Source organism: Emys orbicularis, chromosome 5 (genome assembly GCF_028017835.1).
Source record: "Emys orbicularis isolate rEmyOrb1 chromosome 5, rEmyOrb1.hap1, whole genome shotgun sequence".
Taxonomy (NCBI): domain Eukaryota; kingdom Metazoa; phylum Chordata; order Testudines; family Emydidae; genus Emys; species Emys orbicularis.
This window is the reverse complement of record NC_088687.1, coordinates 25873063-25889413: the sequence shown is the minus strand read 5'-3', so window position 1 is coordinate 25889413 and position 16351 is coordinate 25873063. Positions and strand designations below refer to the sequence as shown.

Sequence of the window (16351 nt, the reverse complement as noted above, 5' to 3'; positions counted from 1 at the left end):
CAAGAAGACAGATTTTCATATAATAATAGGTAACTCAGTTTAAACTGTTGGGCCTGGTTTTTCAGAAGTGCCAAATATTCAGAAGTCTATTTTAAGTTCTTCAGAGCTGTGAATGAGTGCTCAACACCTCTACAAAATCGGAGCCTACCCCTCCAGAAACAAAATGCAGATAACTGCAAACAGACAACTATAATTAATACTATATTAGGTTTAGTGCTCTGAAAGAACTGAAGAAGAGCTGTGTGTAAGCTTGAAAGCTTGTCTCTCTCACTAACAGAAGTTGTTCCTATAAAATACATTACCTCACCCACCTTGTCTCTCTCAACTTTTTATAAACATTTTAATTTTTAACTTTTATTCTTCCTTTCTTTCTAGGAATCCCAGCTTGTTGGATCTGTAATACAGAATCAGAGTAAGTAAAAGGAAAAAAAAAATCCAAACCAGACTTGATATTATAAAGGGAGCATCCATACAGGGTGCGGGTGGTGGGTGGGTTGGGTGAGTGGGGGGAGGGAGGAGAGAGAGAGAGTGTGTGCGTGTGTGTGTGTGTGTGTGTGTGAGACATGGGGAGAGATTTTCAAAAGGATTTAAGTGATTTAGAAGCACAAATTCCAGGACTTTGTTGAGTAGGGATGAACTTAAGCACATACTCAAATTTAAGCATATGCTTGAGGGCTTTGTTGAATTGGGGCCTTGATCTTTGTTATATATTTATTTCATGGATATAAAACTATACAATATTAGGAAACTCTGTCTTGAATGGTCAATAGCCAGGGTGTTATGCTGGATCAGCATCATATGTCTGTGAAAATTCCTGACCCAAAGATCAAGTTGTTTAGAAACACAAATAAAAAGTCAGTGCAATAAAATATGGCACAAATGAGGTAGACAACACCAACTGTGTTTCTTTGGTTTTACAGAGCAGTATGATGCACCTTCAAAAACATTGCCTAATTCACAGCAAGGAACATCGTAAGTAACCAGATTCACTTCTTGGTGATGTGTTCAGTGAGCTGCAGTTATGGAATTATGGTGGGCGTGATAGGCGCCAACTTTCCCCAGTGCCGGTGGGAGCTCGCGCCCCCCCGGTCCCGCCCTGACTCCACTCTTTCCCTGCCCCTGCCCGCCCCCATTCCAACCCCTCCCCCAAAGTCCCCACCCCAATGCTGCCCCCTCCCTGCCCATATTGGACCCCTGCCCCAAATCCCCGCCCTGTTTCACTGCACAAGCGCTGGGAGCCAGGGGAAAAAAGCGGGCATGCGGCGCGCTCAGGGGAGGAGGCGGAGCGGAGGTGAGCTAGGCAGGGGGGCGGGGAGCTGCCAGTGGGTGCTGAGCACCCACTAATTTTTCCCCGTGGGTTCTCCAGCCCTGGAGCACCCACAGAGTCAGCGCCTATGGTGGGCATTACCTGTTTTAAATCCTGGTTTACTGGATTTTTGTGGAGATTGAAATTTTAGCAATCCTCTTTCAATAAACTTAGGGTCTGATCCAACACACATTGAAGTCAATGGAAAGACTACATTAGACTTCAGTGCACATTAGATCAGGCTCTTAATGAATTGGGTTTTTTCAGTATTACTGATCATATGCTTTGAGGTTTTTCTCTCTGCCTCTATCACTGCTTAATATCTAGCCACACCTCACACTGTTTGAACTACAAATAGTACATGAAGCTCTTGTCTTAAATGCAAATGTACTTCTGTTTCCTTTCATGTATCTAGTTTAAAAGGTTAGTAAAGTACCCAGTACCATTCTTTCTTTTAGACAGAAGTACTTTCAGTTGTGATTTATTAGTCAAGCACTTAATCCTCACAATCTCAAATTCAGATTTTTATAGCACTTAGTGTGCTGTTGGATTTTGGGAAACTATAGATTAAAATTATTAAAAGACCAATAATGATATTGCTATGATTATAGAGATAATATTGGTCTTTTGGATTATTCTTTTCAGTTATCCAAAAGAAAAGTTTCCTGAATGACTTTATTGCTGGTTTCCTATTTGTTTTAAAGGTGAATCATTCTTTTAATCTTTCAAATAACCAGAAAGTCTTTATTTCTGCTTCTGAAAACTAGGGTGTACGTTTGTGCTTAAACCAAATATTAAAAATTCAGTGTTTGTAGCAAACAGTCTGTTAGCCAGCTGCATAGTATGAGGGTTTCTTTCTATTTCTTGGCTACTTATTTGCTTTGCCTCTGTTCTCTTTGTTAGTTGTGTTTTCTAAGATCAGTAAATTTATCATTTGTATCTGAATGAGAGAGATTTTCTAGTCCACAAAACATTTTTACTGGGTATAACTTGGTTTAACTGTTGTAGTAGTTTTATTGACACTGAAAACTATTATGACAGCACATAAACTATTGATGAATGGTTCTTGATGAAAAGAAAAGTAGAAGTGACTCTTTGTGACCTCATTTCTGTGTGTGAAATAAGAATTTTCTCCACTAAATCCTTTCCTGTTTTATAAGAAAACTTTTGAGTATATCTTTATTCCATCAAAATATTGCTCTCCTAAATTTACATATCCATTTAGCTTTCGTTTTTTAGAACTGCTTAATTCTTTCAGAGCTTTTAGCCAAGTGGGTGTTTGGATTTCAGAAGCCTTACATTGTGCCACTGATAAAGAACTAGTTTATAGACTGGAAAATAAGATTTTTACAAAAGTTTAGGAATCCTTGCCTAGATATGATTATATAAAACACCGATCCTTTCATTCTACTCCCTGTGGTCCCAATCATACAATCAGATGTGCAGTGTGGCCCCAAGGACATCAGTGGGGTTCCTCAAGGCAGAGGGTTCCACCTATATGGTTTAGGAGTCAAGGCCTTTGTATGTAACATTGAAATCCTCCTAGTGGTATCAGGAATCACAATGATACTTTCTCTGCTAATTTGAATACAGGAATATTGGGACCAGGTTGATTTAGTGTAGGATTTTTCAAAAGGTCTCAGTGTTGGCCTAACTCTGCTTCCATTGAAGTAAACTCCAATGTTGGGCCATGGCTGAGCGTTTTGAAAATCTGAGTTTTAGTGTTTATATTTTGAAAAGGATTAAGGAGTTGGGGGGTGGTAGGGAAAGCCAGCTAGTAAGTGATTCATTTTGCTCTTCAATATGTGTAGAGAAGGTTAATAATTGTAATACAGTGACTTTGTAGCATTAGTAGCAGGTGAAAAGAGTAACCAGTGAATTAGGTTAATTATAACTGTTTCAAAGTATTGTTGTGTGATGAAATTTAGTCCTGCAAGATTAACCAGACCAGATGGCAGTATGGATAGATTCTGAGCCTTATGTAAGAGTAAGTTTCAAGTAACGAGTGCTGAATTACCCAAAGGCAATTCGAATAGCAGGAAAATTGCTGAATCATTTTATGTTTAGCAATTGTTGCAGTATTTAAAGCCACACAATGTTACTGATAGGAATGTTGTTCTCTGAGGGCTTGTCTACACTGGCAATTTACAGTGCTGCAACTTTCTTGCTCAGGGGTGTGAAAAAACACCCCCCTGAGCACAGCAAGTTTCAGCGCTGTAAAGCGCTAGTGTAGTCAGTGCCCTAGCGTGGGGAGCCACATTCCCAGCGCTGGGAGCTATGCCCTCATGGAGGTGGGTTTTTTTAAGAGCGCTGAGAGAGCTCTTTCCCAGCGCTCTGCCGCGACCATGCAAGCCATGTTAAAGCACTGGCACTTTAACATTGCCAGTGCAGACTAGCCCTGAATGTTACAAACTGGAGAGAGGTTCCCCCAGCCCAACTCTGTTTTAACCACTAGCAATGAATTTAGGCATTTTTTAACGTTGTTCAGAACAGGGATGGGGAAAAATCAGAACTGGCCTGTGCTCTGGCTTTCCTGCCCAATTGAACTGAGCCTGAAGGGATTTTGTATGTGAGTGCTGCAAGATCTGTTAAACATACCCAATTGCCATCTTGGCCCATTAGTTGTCCTTTCATCCCATATTAAGGGTCTCAGGTTGGAATCTCATAGATTGAGCCACCTTGCTTCTCTTCCCTCTCTTTTGCCATTTGCTTTCCCACCAACGATTTCTCTCCCCCCCTCCCCCCCACCTTCAATGACTTCGTCCCTTTCCAAGTACCGGTGTCAGCAGCTCCAGGGCCCCTTCACTTTCTCAGGGTGTCTCTCTGCTGGAATCACAGGTGTGACTGCAGCACATGTAGATAGACCAGAGCTAGCTTTGGTCTAGCTAGCTCGAATCAGCGAACGAGAGCCGTGAAACTGTGGCAGCACAGTCCAGCCACTCAAGTGCGACTCAGGTTCCCAGGGAGTGTTGTTCGGGCAGCGCTGCCAGGGCTTCACCGCTATTGTTTTTTGAGCTAGCAACTTCCAAGTTCACTTCCGCTGGTGGTAGTAACATCAGGAGCCCTAGCGTAGACATCGTGTTTTCTAACTCTGTTTGGAACCGCTAATTGATACGGTGCATAGAACACTGGCAGTAGCCAACATCCTGTCTACGGTGGGACTCCCAACATTGCTGCTATCTTTGTAGGAGACTTTTGCAGAATTTCCCTAGCGTAGGCAGGCATAGAAGTTTTACCCAGGCTTGCAGCAGTGGTGCTTAATCTCCTCTACGCTGGTAGTTAAACTATTTTCAACACCAGTTCAGCGGGACGCTTTCCTGACAATTCTTGTCGGAAGAGGGTCAGTTTTCTAGCACACAGCGACTCTGAGGTTCTGCCTATTAGTTCCGTAGCTTCTCTCCCATCATTAAGGACATTAGGGAATTTCATTTAAAAAAATATATATATATCCCCGCTGTACTGAATCAGTGGGAGACATAACATAGCCTAAGCTGTGATGGCTTCCAGTGTTTGTAGCACTATGTCAGTTAAAGAAAGGCAGGGCTCTCACCAGTGCAGCTGAACCAGAGGTAGCACTGGTGAGCCTTTCTTGCTAAAACTCCCTAGCATAGGCAAGGCCTACCAGAACGAAGTAAATTATAGCTGCTTGATGTACAATAACAGGTTTCAGAGTAGCAGCCGTGTTAGTCTGTATCCGCAAAAATAACAGGAGTACTTGTGGCACCTTAGAGACTAACAAATTTATTAGAGCATAAGCTTTCGTGGGCTACAACCCACTTCTTCGGATGCATCCGAAGAAGTGGGTTGTAGCCCACGAAAGCTTATGCGCTAATAAATTTGTTAGTCTCTAAGGTGCCACAAGTACTCCTGTTATTTTTGATGTACAATAGAAACCATTAAGAAGTCAATGGGCCTGATTCTCCACTGCCTTGCATGTTGACAGTTGCAGAGGGCACAGTGAGTATAAAATGCTCCCACCAGTGTCAGTGAAAGGTAAATGCTGAGCGAGTTGTTCTTCATGCACTTTGCACAAGTGTGAATGACTACTCAAAGTGCAACTTAAGGAAGGATCAGGTCCAACGTTTGCAAGCCATTACCCCCAGAATGATTTTATTTTAGAAATAAAGAGAAGCTGATTCTCTCAGATGCCACCCAGCAATATCTAATTTTAAATGTGTCTTTTAATGGTGACTGCTTTATCGGGGCACGAGAATTAGTTTTTGCTCAGACGCTGATGTATCCGAGATATCTGTAAGTGTAATCAACCAAAATGCATAGCCAGTCAGTGTGAAGGAGAAGTGACTTAGATTTGCATATCTAATGGTGTAACCCATGATTTGCCCAGAGATTTAATTACGCCTCCTTCTTGAACTGATGCATCTCTGAATTTTGTTTTCATTTATACAATGGCACTTTCTTCCTTTGCTCTTCAAAATACACGTGACTGTCTGAAAATTCAGCCGCTTAGAGTAGCTCACGTTAGGAAGTGTAGTTGACTGAAAACAAACAGCATTTGTGCTGGTTAATTAGAGATTGAAATCCCTATGCATCTGTGTGCCCAAATTAAGCATTCAGCTATACAGAACATACAAGGATTTCCCAGATGGCGTTCATTCTTGAATAAGGCCCTTAAGTTAGCACCTGGCTTCATTGGAATGGAAGTAGCCTTTCTTTTTAGAAGAGGAGATGCCAAGTTCATTCTTGCTAATGTGTCGCTAACCAGGCCTGCAGAGAGAGTCCAGCTTGTGCATTCAGTGGAGCTGTGCCTTTCTGGCATGCTACATTAGTTTTAGAACTGCTTCCCTAAGAAAGCTTTTTTAATAGGTTTTCTGAGAGAATGACTGTGTGCGCATGTGCTGCAGTTTCTACAGACTACAGAATAGAATGTGACAACACCTAAAAACATGGCAACTCCTGAGCTAATTAAAGTCTTAAAAATATTAGTCTGGGTTTATTTTCTTTAACTGGGCTATTTAACAACTTGTTGAAATGTTATGTAGGAAACTGGCTATCTGGTTATCTATTTGAAAGCATGACTCATTTGAAGCATTATTTGTTGAGCCAACCAACTAGTTTCATTTACTAATAGCTTAAGTGGAAGGCACTTCTTAAAATAATGCAAAATTAAAGAGGACTTCCTAATAGTCTTAGTGCTCTCTCCCACATTGTCCAGTTGCCTGGGAAGGAAATGCATCTGTAGCCCAGACTTTAAAGAAGTTCCTAATTGGGTTTGGTTTTTTTAAAACATCTGGGCAGCCTGAAACTTGTGGCTTGAAATTGGTAATGGAGTATGAAGCATTCTTCTGGCTGGCTCAGAGTTTACTCAAGGTGGTAGTTATCACCTTATAATGACTAATTCCCCAAATGTCCCATCTAATTCCTAAAGAACAGTTGGCTGCATTGCCCTCCAGAAAAAAACAGCCATTCTGGCTGGCAGTCCCATCAGAAAGATGGATTGAAGACTTAAACACCCGTAAACTAGAAGTCACTTAAGACAGGATAGTGTATGTAGATCCTTGCATTACTGCTGACCATATGCTGTATTGTAATTAATTAAAAAGAACAGGAGTACTTGTGGCACCTTAGAGACTAACAAATTTATTAGAGCATAAGCTTTCGTGGACTACAGCCCACTTCTTCGGATGCATATAGAGTGGAACATATATTGAGGAGTATATATACACACTCTATATGCATCCGAAGAAGTGGGCTGTAGCCCACGAAAGCTTATGCTCTAAGGAATTTGTTAGTCTCTAAGGTGCCACAAGTACTCCTGTTCTTTTTGCGGATACAAACTAACACGGCTGCTACTCTGAAACGTGTAATTAATTAGAGGACTTCGGTTTGCAAGGTGGTCATTCTAGCACCTTTTAGCAATATGTTGATTTCAGAAAAGGACACGCCAGCTTTAGGCTAGGTCTACACTACGGGGGTGGGGGGGTCGACCTAAGATACGCAACTTCAGCTACGTGAATAGCGTAGCTGACGTCGCGTATTTTAGGTCGACTTACCTGGCTGTGAGGACGGCGGCGAGTCGACCGCTGCCGCGCCGCCGTTGACTCCGCTTCCGCCTCTTGCCGCGGTGGATTTCCGGAGTCGATGGCAGAGTGATCAGGGATCGATTTTATCGCGTCTTCACTAGACGCGATAAGTCGATCCCCAATAGATTGATTGCTATCCGCCGATCCGGCGGGTAGTGAAGACGTGCCCTCTGACTCCAACAAGAAAGCAGGAATATGTAGGTTGATGGGAAAAGACAGTTCAGATACTCGAATAGCTTAGTCTTTCTCTGAAAAACAGACTTCTTGTAGCTTTGCTTAGGGGTTGATCATGCAAACCCTTACTCATGCAAGTTAGCTGCAACGGGACTGTTTGCCTGAGTAAGGATTACTCAGTGAGTAAAGTTAGTAGGATCAGAACCTTGGTTTGGAGCACAGGTTTTGCAGGGAGGATGGATGAATTTGTGAGAAGAGGGGGGAAAATATTTCTGTTAATTTAGTGCATATGCAAAAAGCAATGGATCAAAGTAGTTTAACTTCCAGTAAGCTCTGACTCATGTAAGAATCCCATAGGAACACATGCATTTTAAAGCAGATTTTTTTTCTTTTAACTCTGCTTTAACAGCTGCAAGAACATGTTCAAATAAAAGAATTCGTCATTAAAAATGAGATTAGTAAAGATTTATTACACTTTACCACCAACAGCATACGGAGTACTTACCCAATCCAGAGATACAAAGAACCTCTGTTCGGCTCACTGTCATTCAAACATTGCAGCGGTATGGTTAAGGCTGGCATGGCCAGTCCTTTGTTTCACTTTGTTTTCAGGAATTTAGAAATTTCCAGAGAGGGGGGAAAAAGCAATGGATACATTTCACTGTGTTGTTTATAACTCAACACTTGACAATCTTAATGTAAAGCTGAATGTATATAAAAGTGAAACTGTCCAAACTCCGTAAAATGCAAGAAGTAAACAAACAACATAAATAGTAACAAGTTGGCTCTTTAAAATACTTTTAATAATGAAAGATGGTAGCAATAATTTAGGTAAAGAAATTTTTGACTTGCAATATGTAATTCAATTGGCTTCCTCCATTTAAGAGTTTAACGGGATTTTTCGAAAGTGGCTAGTAATTTGGGGTCTCTTAGTATGAGAGTCCAACTTGAGGCACCTTAAAGGGGCTGGATTTTCAGTGCGTGGGTGCTCAGGACTTTCTGAAAATAAGCTTTCTAAGGTGCTACAGGTTGGACATCTGACATTACTATTCAGTTTCAAAAATGTTAGCGTTTAGTTGGAGGTGTCTGAAGTTGTCCGTTTCTAGAGTTATGGAATAGACTTCGCCTATTCTTTCTTCTTTGGAGCGTTCTACATCAATATATTTAATATTTACTTATTTTATGGAATCAGGAAATAAAATAAAGAATTCAGAGAACCCTGTTATTAACTCCCTGTATGTATCAAAAGGATACCCTCTGGGATTGCAGCTATATGGACATCCCTTGACAGATCTTCTCCTTCACAGAGTAGTTTTTGTTGTACAACTTAGATGCTGAAGAGCCAGATTTCATTAGGATTTATTTTCATTAGCAAAGACTTAAAAAGTGGCTGATTTCAATGACAACAGCTATGCTCAGGTACACAAGAACTCCTGTGTAACTGTATGTCTTGTATTTTTTGTGGGGATTGCAGGAAGTTTAATCTTTAATACAATAGCTTTACAGGTACTCAGATAGCTTGCTTGACTTGGGTGGGAGGTATCCTAGAAAGGTGGGTTGGCTTCCAAAAGTGCAAAAATGCTTTTGGAGGGGTTTTCTTTAATCCTATTTCCTGACTCCTGAAAACGAACTGTACTTTCCCGTGGTGTAGCTGAAGGTGCTTGTGTTCTAGAATGGAGAAGGGTGATTTGTTAACACTCTTTTTAAAGGAAACTGTAAAAGCAGAACAAGCAACACAAATAAACAAAACCTTCAAAACTATCACTTGAGTCTATTCCCTGTTCATTCCCTATGCATAATTCCCCATTACTGTTAATGGCAGCAACATGCTCATACATTTAAGGGAAAGGTGTAGCTTTTCTCATTACCTTTAGAATTATGGTCATTTAATTTGGTGCTTGAAAACCTCGTGTGCTCTGAGAGAAATCGTGGTTTACTGTTCTACCATGATTGCCAATTGCTGCTTCACTGTTAAAATAGATCTTATCTGACTGACCAGGCAATTTCTCCTGCAGTTTCATTTGGATTTGGGATTCACCGCTTCCTGTCCTAAACTGCTGTGCAGTGTGCGTTTGTTGTTAAACAGCTGCCAAGTTCCACAGCCCAGTTCGTCATATTTCAGTGGTTTAGAAATGATTTGTGAAAGTGTGTATGTATCTGTGCTTGCCGAGTGCTTTGGTATAAAGGGCACTTTGTAAATGTGAGATTACTTCTTGCTTATTTGTCTAGCTGGGGGGGTGGTATCTGAAAAGAAGAAATTGCTCAGTTTATTTAAGCTTTTACTGTAGTGTATTCACAGCATCTTAATATCAAACTGCTTTAAGTCTTTAAAGGTGACCTACAAAGAATTTTTTAAAAGTTGGACTTCTTTGCCCCTTTTTATTCTAATTATTTATAATTTGTATTAATGTAGCACATAGGAGAGACATTGTCATGGACCAGGATCGCATTGTGCTAGGCTCTGTACAAACTAAAATGAATGTCTGACAAGATTTTTCAAAACTTTGTTGAGAAATATCAGGAATGTCAAGTTTATATTTCCCGGGTTTTGCTGGAGGACTTCCTGGGGGTCCCAGAGAAATTTACTCTGAGTTCTCACACCTTAAAAAGCTGGGGGTGTTGGTGTGTTAACAGAGCAATCATTTCTCCCAAATGATCGTTCAGCATTAGTTTGAACAGGTATTTAAAACAAAGGATGCTTTTTAAACTGTCTGAATAAACATTCCTTTCCCTCTCATCTTTTGAAATATCATTTCACTAGTTCTCTGGTTGCCGTACTCCATCTCAGGGTAGCTAAGACCTGAATTTCTAGTCTTTTGAGTTAGGAGGATTTTTTTGGTCAATAGACTTTCAGGCTACCTTCATACATCAGAAAGAAGAAAAAAACGCAGTGGGACTTAAGCTGTTTTTTGCCCTCCTTTTCAAGGCACTGTTTTCTTCTTAATGCTGTGAGACAACTGGAAGAGTCATACTCTGTGATAGTCATCTACATATTTGTGAATAAGTTATGACCAAATTCTGTTCTTGGATGCATGCACATTCTCTGCTCCCAGTGACATCAGAGCAGAATTTGTCTATTAGTATTTCTCTTTATTGCACTAAATGTTACATTTCCTAGTGCGATGTGCAGGAGCATGACATCCTGTTATGTAGAGGAGGAAGAAGATTGCGGGGGAGAAGGGGGTTTCAGCTTGTACTTGGCATTGGTTTAGGCATTCTTGATTTGAAGACTTCAGCTGCAAAAAGATGTGATAATGGAAGTAATCACAATCCAAGAAAAACAATGTGAATGCCCATACATTGCTTCTAGTGTCTGCAAAACACTTTACTATTCTATCAGGAGGCATCACGGCCTAGTGAATAGAGCACTTGACTGGAACTTAGGAAACCTGAGTTCTATGCTGCCACGGAGTGTGGGGGAGTCAGGGCCCTGCACCCCCTACTTCCTGCGATTCACCATGACTCAGCCAGCCAGCCAGTAAAACAGAAGGTTTATTAGACGACAGGAACACAGTCCAAAACAGAGCTTGTAGGTACAGACAACAGGACCCCCTCGGTCGTGTCCATCTTGGGGGGCAGGGAGCTTAGACCCCATCTGGGCCTCCCTCCCCAGCCAGCTCCAAACTGAAACCCCCTCCAGCAGTCTCACCCAGCATCCCTTCCACCCCTCCCCTCCAGCCTTTGTCTAGTTTCCCAGGCAAAGGTGTCACCTGACCCCAACCCCCCTCCTGGGCTCAGGTTACATGCTCAGGTATAGTCCCTCAAGTGAAGTCACACTCTGATATCCCCATCACCAATGCAGACAGTCCCAGTAAAACTCCCACGCAACATTCCCAGGTCAATCCACCCCACTCCCTACTCCGTCACATATGCCTAGGTCTGCCAATAGCTGGCTGGGTGACCTTGGACAAGTTACTTCTCCCCTGTGCCTCAGTTTCCTCATCTGTGATATGGGTACGATGCTACTGACCTCCTTTGTAAATACTTTGAGATGTGTAAGATGTAAAGGCTAGGTAATGTATTATATTCTGCTCAGGTGATAATGGCATTTAATACTAGAACGTTTTAAATTTTGGAACAAAATCCCGATGGTTTTTTGAAGTATGGTATCAGAACTAGACACGCAACTTTGGAAGGATCAAGTTTTGTTATTAGAGTCTGCCTTTTTAAAGCATGTCCATCTATATGTCCCTCCTTTTTTTTTCATCCTTCAGAATGCTACAAGATGACCTCCAGCTCAGCGATAGTGAAGACAGTGATGATGATCGGGTCAGTTTTGGACATTTCATATTATACTACACACACAGAAATCCCTTTAAATCAATGTGATCTGTTGTTTTAAGCTCTTTAACCTAACCTTTCCCCTCCTCCTCTTTTTTTCTTTAAATTCTTAGGTCTCTGAAAAGCCACCTCCCTCATCTGCTCCTCCAAGGTACTGTTTGTTCCAAAACTGCTAACTAGAGCAACAGGAAAGAAAATGAGCCTGATATTTTGTACTCCGCAGTTAATGGGGGAGGATGGAGGTTATTTTGATTTTTGCAGATCCTCAGTTGGTGTGAATTGAAGTAGCTTCATGGAATTAAAATAAGCAGCTTTGCCGATATGCCCCAGCTGAGGACCTGGCCCTTAGTACTTTGTACAGTTGAATGAGAGAGCGAATTAGATGGCAAAGGGAAAAGTATTGACTGACTGATTAGCATATTCTGGAAGTTTAATTCATTGGTTGCAGTGCTTAGCCAGGTTTAGCTGATGTTTTGAGGTTCATTTCTGGTTGCTCACACTCTTGTTACAGCTTTCACTGAAGTCAAGAAATATTTGAAACCTTTGAATAAATATAAATTAATCTGGTTGCTATTTGTGTTCTAGTGTGGTGTAAAAGTCATTGGTCAAAAGGCAACTAATTAAAGTGATCACGCAAGTCAGAGGAGAAACTCATCTGATATGGAAAGTTATGAGAATGTATTGTCCTCGTGTGCTCTTTGAGATAGATGTATGTATGTATGTATGTATATGCATGTATGCAATGTATAATACAAGTGAATCAAGCTCAAGCTATGGAAAGAGCTGAATTAAGTTTTTCATTGTGGTCAGTGGACCAAAGCTATAAAGTTGTCAGAGCCAAATGCTACCCTCAGTCCCCAGTGGAGCTCCTGTGGATAATAATAGGAGGTTTGTACTGAGGTCAAGAGTAGAAACATGGTCCTTATGAAATAACAGACCTTTCAGTTATTAGAGTTTTTACTGCTCTCAATGGGGCAAAGATGGCATTTTCAGGACCTCCACTATTTTTGTCATTTGGCTTACTTTGCCACTTGCGTGTGCATGTTGCTCAATTTATGTGCATAGTTGAAGTAACTGCATATGATAAATACACATGCATTAATGCATCTATATTATTTCAGGTGTTTTAGGGAGATTTCCAAAAGCACAAATGAGTCATCTGCCTAACTCTCATTGATTTTTTTTTTTTTAACCATTTGTGCTTTTGAAACTCAACAATCATTAAGAGCTTCAGAATTAACATTCAGCTGGGATGAATAGAGATATTTCTAACCTTTTCGCAAGCTGCTGTTTTAGGCTAACAGTGTGTGTGGGGGGAGGGGTAAGGAGGATATGCCTGTAAGGTCGTCATTGCAACTATAAGGATTGAGAACTTGGGCCAGAGTGCGTAATGTTAAAGTACCTAATTAATTGATTTGATTTTTTTTTTCAAAAGTGTGCACCTGCAGCTATCATAGACTTCAGCACCACTGAAAATCAGTCTGTCTTTAGATGCCTAAATTTGGACTTAGGTGTCTAACATTGATACAGGTCTGAAAATTGGCCTTAAAATTTTTTTTTAAGAGAAAGCAACATTTCCTTTTGTCTTCGGGCTGGATAAATAGGTCAAGGGTTTACACCTCTAACTCTCCCCGCCCCCATAGACCAATGTGTGTTGAGTTTCCTTCTTGAGCTGGTATTCTGTGCAATACTACATTGGCAAGTAATGTGTACATCTGATTTTAAGTCACTAAGAAGCCAGCAAAGGGATAAACTAGACCTCAAGTTCCTTCAGCTCCTCCTGATATGACAGCTGAGCATTGCTGATACAATCTGTTAAGCAGCTAGTCAGCAGCCGTGTTCAAGGTGGAATGCATGGGCATATGATTTAAAAAAAAAAAAGCTCAGAACCCTTCCAAATGGAGACAGCTTAAATATAGACCACATTTTTGGCCTGTTCACTATATTCTTCAAGCAAAGAATAATGGTCTACAAAGTCAGACTTAGACAAGGGCATGACAATTTTTGGCAGTGATAATCAATTTGCTTCTGGGAGAGCACTTAAAATGTAGCTTTCTGTCAGTATGAGTCTGGATCACCAAGAAAGCTGGCTGCAACTCATGCAAACGTATCAGTGTTGACGTGGGAGTTTTCTTAGGTTAACACCATGATTTTGATTTTTTACCCCTTTCCAAAACGTGCATTGTGCTTGTAAGTCCCAACTCCCACTGAACTTAGTACATTTCTGTTTTAAGTAGACTTCAGAAGTGAGCTCTGAGGGGGATGGGTGTTCTGGGGGTAATATGCCACTTTAGCATGGCAGTTCAACTAGGTAATGCTTCTGATGAAACGGAAACCAAAGGAGGCAAATACAGTGAAGAGAGGGGTGTGTGTGTGTGTGTGTGTGTGTGTGTGTGCGTGCGTGTGTGTGTGTAAAACCTTTTCAGGAAAACTAATTTTCTCTTGTACTTTTTTAGCTATTTAACTGGCATCTGTCAGTCCCATTAAGTATTGGTCTTTCAGAAAACTAGACTTGAAAAATCTCCAGTGCCAGTTTTTACTTTTGCCATATAAATAGAGCTTCCCAACCTGTTATGGTACCAGGTGAAACTTTGCTCACAAGTTCATCTGGCTCAGGGGAGGGTTTATTTTGAGCCATTACCTTTCTTCTATGGTATGGTAATGAATTCTCTTTGCCTTCTCACCAATGCCAACATGTAAGTTGTTTTAATTCCGAATGTTGTCACGTCAATGCAAATATAAAACCTTCACCCATGCTGCTTTCTAATTTTATCTCCTGATGGCCTTGCAGTGCCTCACAATCGCAGCCTGAGAGTGTGGCATCAGCACATTCCAGCAGTGCGGAGTCAGGGAGCACCAGTGACTCAGACAGCTCCTCAGATTCGGAGAGCGAGAGCAGTTCGAGTGACAGCGAAGCAAACGAGCCACCGAGAACTTCTACGTCTGAGGTACTGTGTGGTGAACGTATGGGAGGTAGCGAGGCTTAATGAAGCCTACCGCCTCTGACTCCTCACTGACCGAATACCAAAATAGTTACAGGGAAGCAGCCCTGGGATAAAATGTCATCCTCCTCTATATGCAGGTTCTTATAAACCACACGCCGCTTCCATGAACTTTCTCACTTGCTGTTTAACAAGCTCTGAAAGTCAAATAGTCCTTGGTAACAGGATAATTGGGCTTCGGAAAGAATGTTTCAAAATCCTTGCATGATTAGTGCTCTCTCTTCCCCATTTCAAGTATGGCCTTCAGTGTTCCCCCTAGAAATGGGCCAGGACCAAACCCCCAGCATCCAAACTTTCCGGTAGTTTGGGTCAGTGTTTGACTTCAATGTTTCAGGCTCATCTTTATGTATGTAATTATTATGGATCCTTTATTTGAGGGCTGTTTTATGGTGAAACCAGTTTTTTTGCTATTTAAAGTAAGGTTGTTCTGTCTTAGAATAGTGCATTTCCTTCTGAAATCGAATGGCAGCTGTGTTTGATGAGGTGAAACCTCTCTCTTAGATTTTGTCTGAAATGATCAGACCTGTAGGACGTCTCCATTGGAATGTGCCTGGACTCACTGCTGTTGAGTTTGGCTTGCTTTTCTGCCCTACTGGTGCTTTGGAGGCCTTATTGACCTAGTTGGCAAAGCAAGTTAACAAAACTCAAGATAATGCTTCATAGTTTCATAATCAAGACCAAATGCATTTTTCAAATTGCTTCCGAAATGAAAATATATTTTCCAAGTCCCTGTTAAGCGTTAGGCGCAGTGCTGTGCTCTGTGCAACATGTCATTGGAGCACTTTCTCTCTCCGTCAGTGGTGTGGTGGGGGAAAGAGGGAACCTACAAAATGTTTCCAAATTAGCAGAATGGTGTAAAATGTTATCCATGGGCTACATTTCTGATCATACATGCAGATTCAGCAGCACTTTATGCATCAGTCAGGGTATAGCAATTTAAATTTTCTTCTGTTCTCCCCAACCCTCTTCCATCCTGTAATCTAATTTTTTCTCCTATTACAAGTGTAGGAGCACATGTATAGGAAGATTATTTGGACACAGGCAAAACTGAGATTTACTGGCACAAAAAGCTTGGGAATCTTGAAAAACAGATACTTCTCCACCCCATTCCCAACATACACCTCCATTCCCATTTCTCAGACCAATTTGTGTAATTGCTGATTTCATTTGAGTAAAGTTCAGATAAAATTCAGGTGCTGTCTGAAGGAAATAAATGTTATGCTTTTGTTCCTATATATAAACCTAGCTGTCTTGTCTTGAGATTAATAGGTGATGGGAAAGGAGAAGAACTAACTAGCTAATTTCCATTAAATGTTATGTCCTTTTCTTGCTATATTTCATCCTTTCAGCAGCTCCTAAAGTAAACTTGAGAGCAAGGCTGTTAGTACATTTTACTTACTGTATACATACAGAAAATTTCATCACAGACAAAAGTGATTGCTTAAAACCTGTTGGCAGCGGTTGCTTTTTATTTTATGGTCTCTTACAACCTTTAGTGAGGTGGTGTTTGGCAATGAAAATATGTAGGAAAGCATGAACCACAAACA

At 41.1% G+C, this 16351-nt stretch overlaps 1 protein-coding gene across 2 annotated transcripts in view; it reads left to right on the top strand.

Moving 5' to 3' along the window:
* LOC135878876 (AF4/FMR2 family member 1-like) overlaps window positions 1-16351 on the top strand; it is a 143648-nt gene that overhangs the window by 116326 nt on the left and 10971 nt on the right. For both annotated transcript variants that reach the window (XM_065404597.1, XM_065404598.1), the window contains 5 exons: window positions 376-412; window positions 921-972; window positions 11736-11790; window positions 11916-11953; window positions 14594-14750. In XM_065404597.1, the coding sequence (XP_065260669.1) occupies window positions 376-412; window positions 921-972; window positions 11736-11790; window positions 11916-11953; window positions 14594-14750 (339 nt within the window). The remainder of the gene's footprint in view (window positions 1-375; window positions 413-920; window positions 973-11735; window positions 11791-11915; window positions 11954-14593; window positions 14751-16351) is intronic.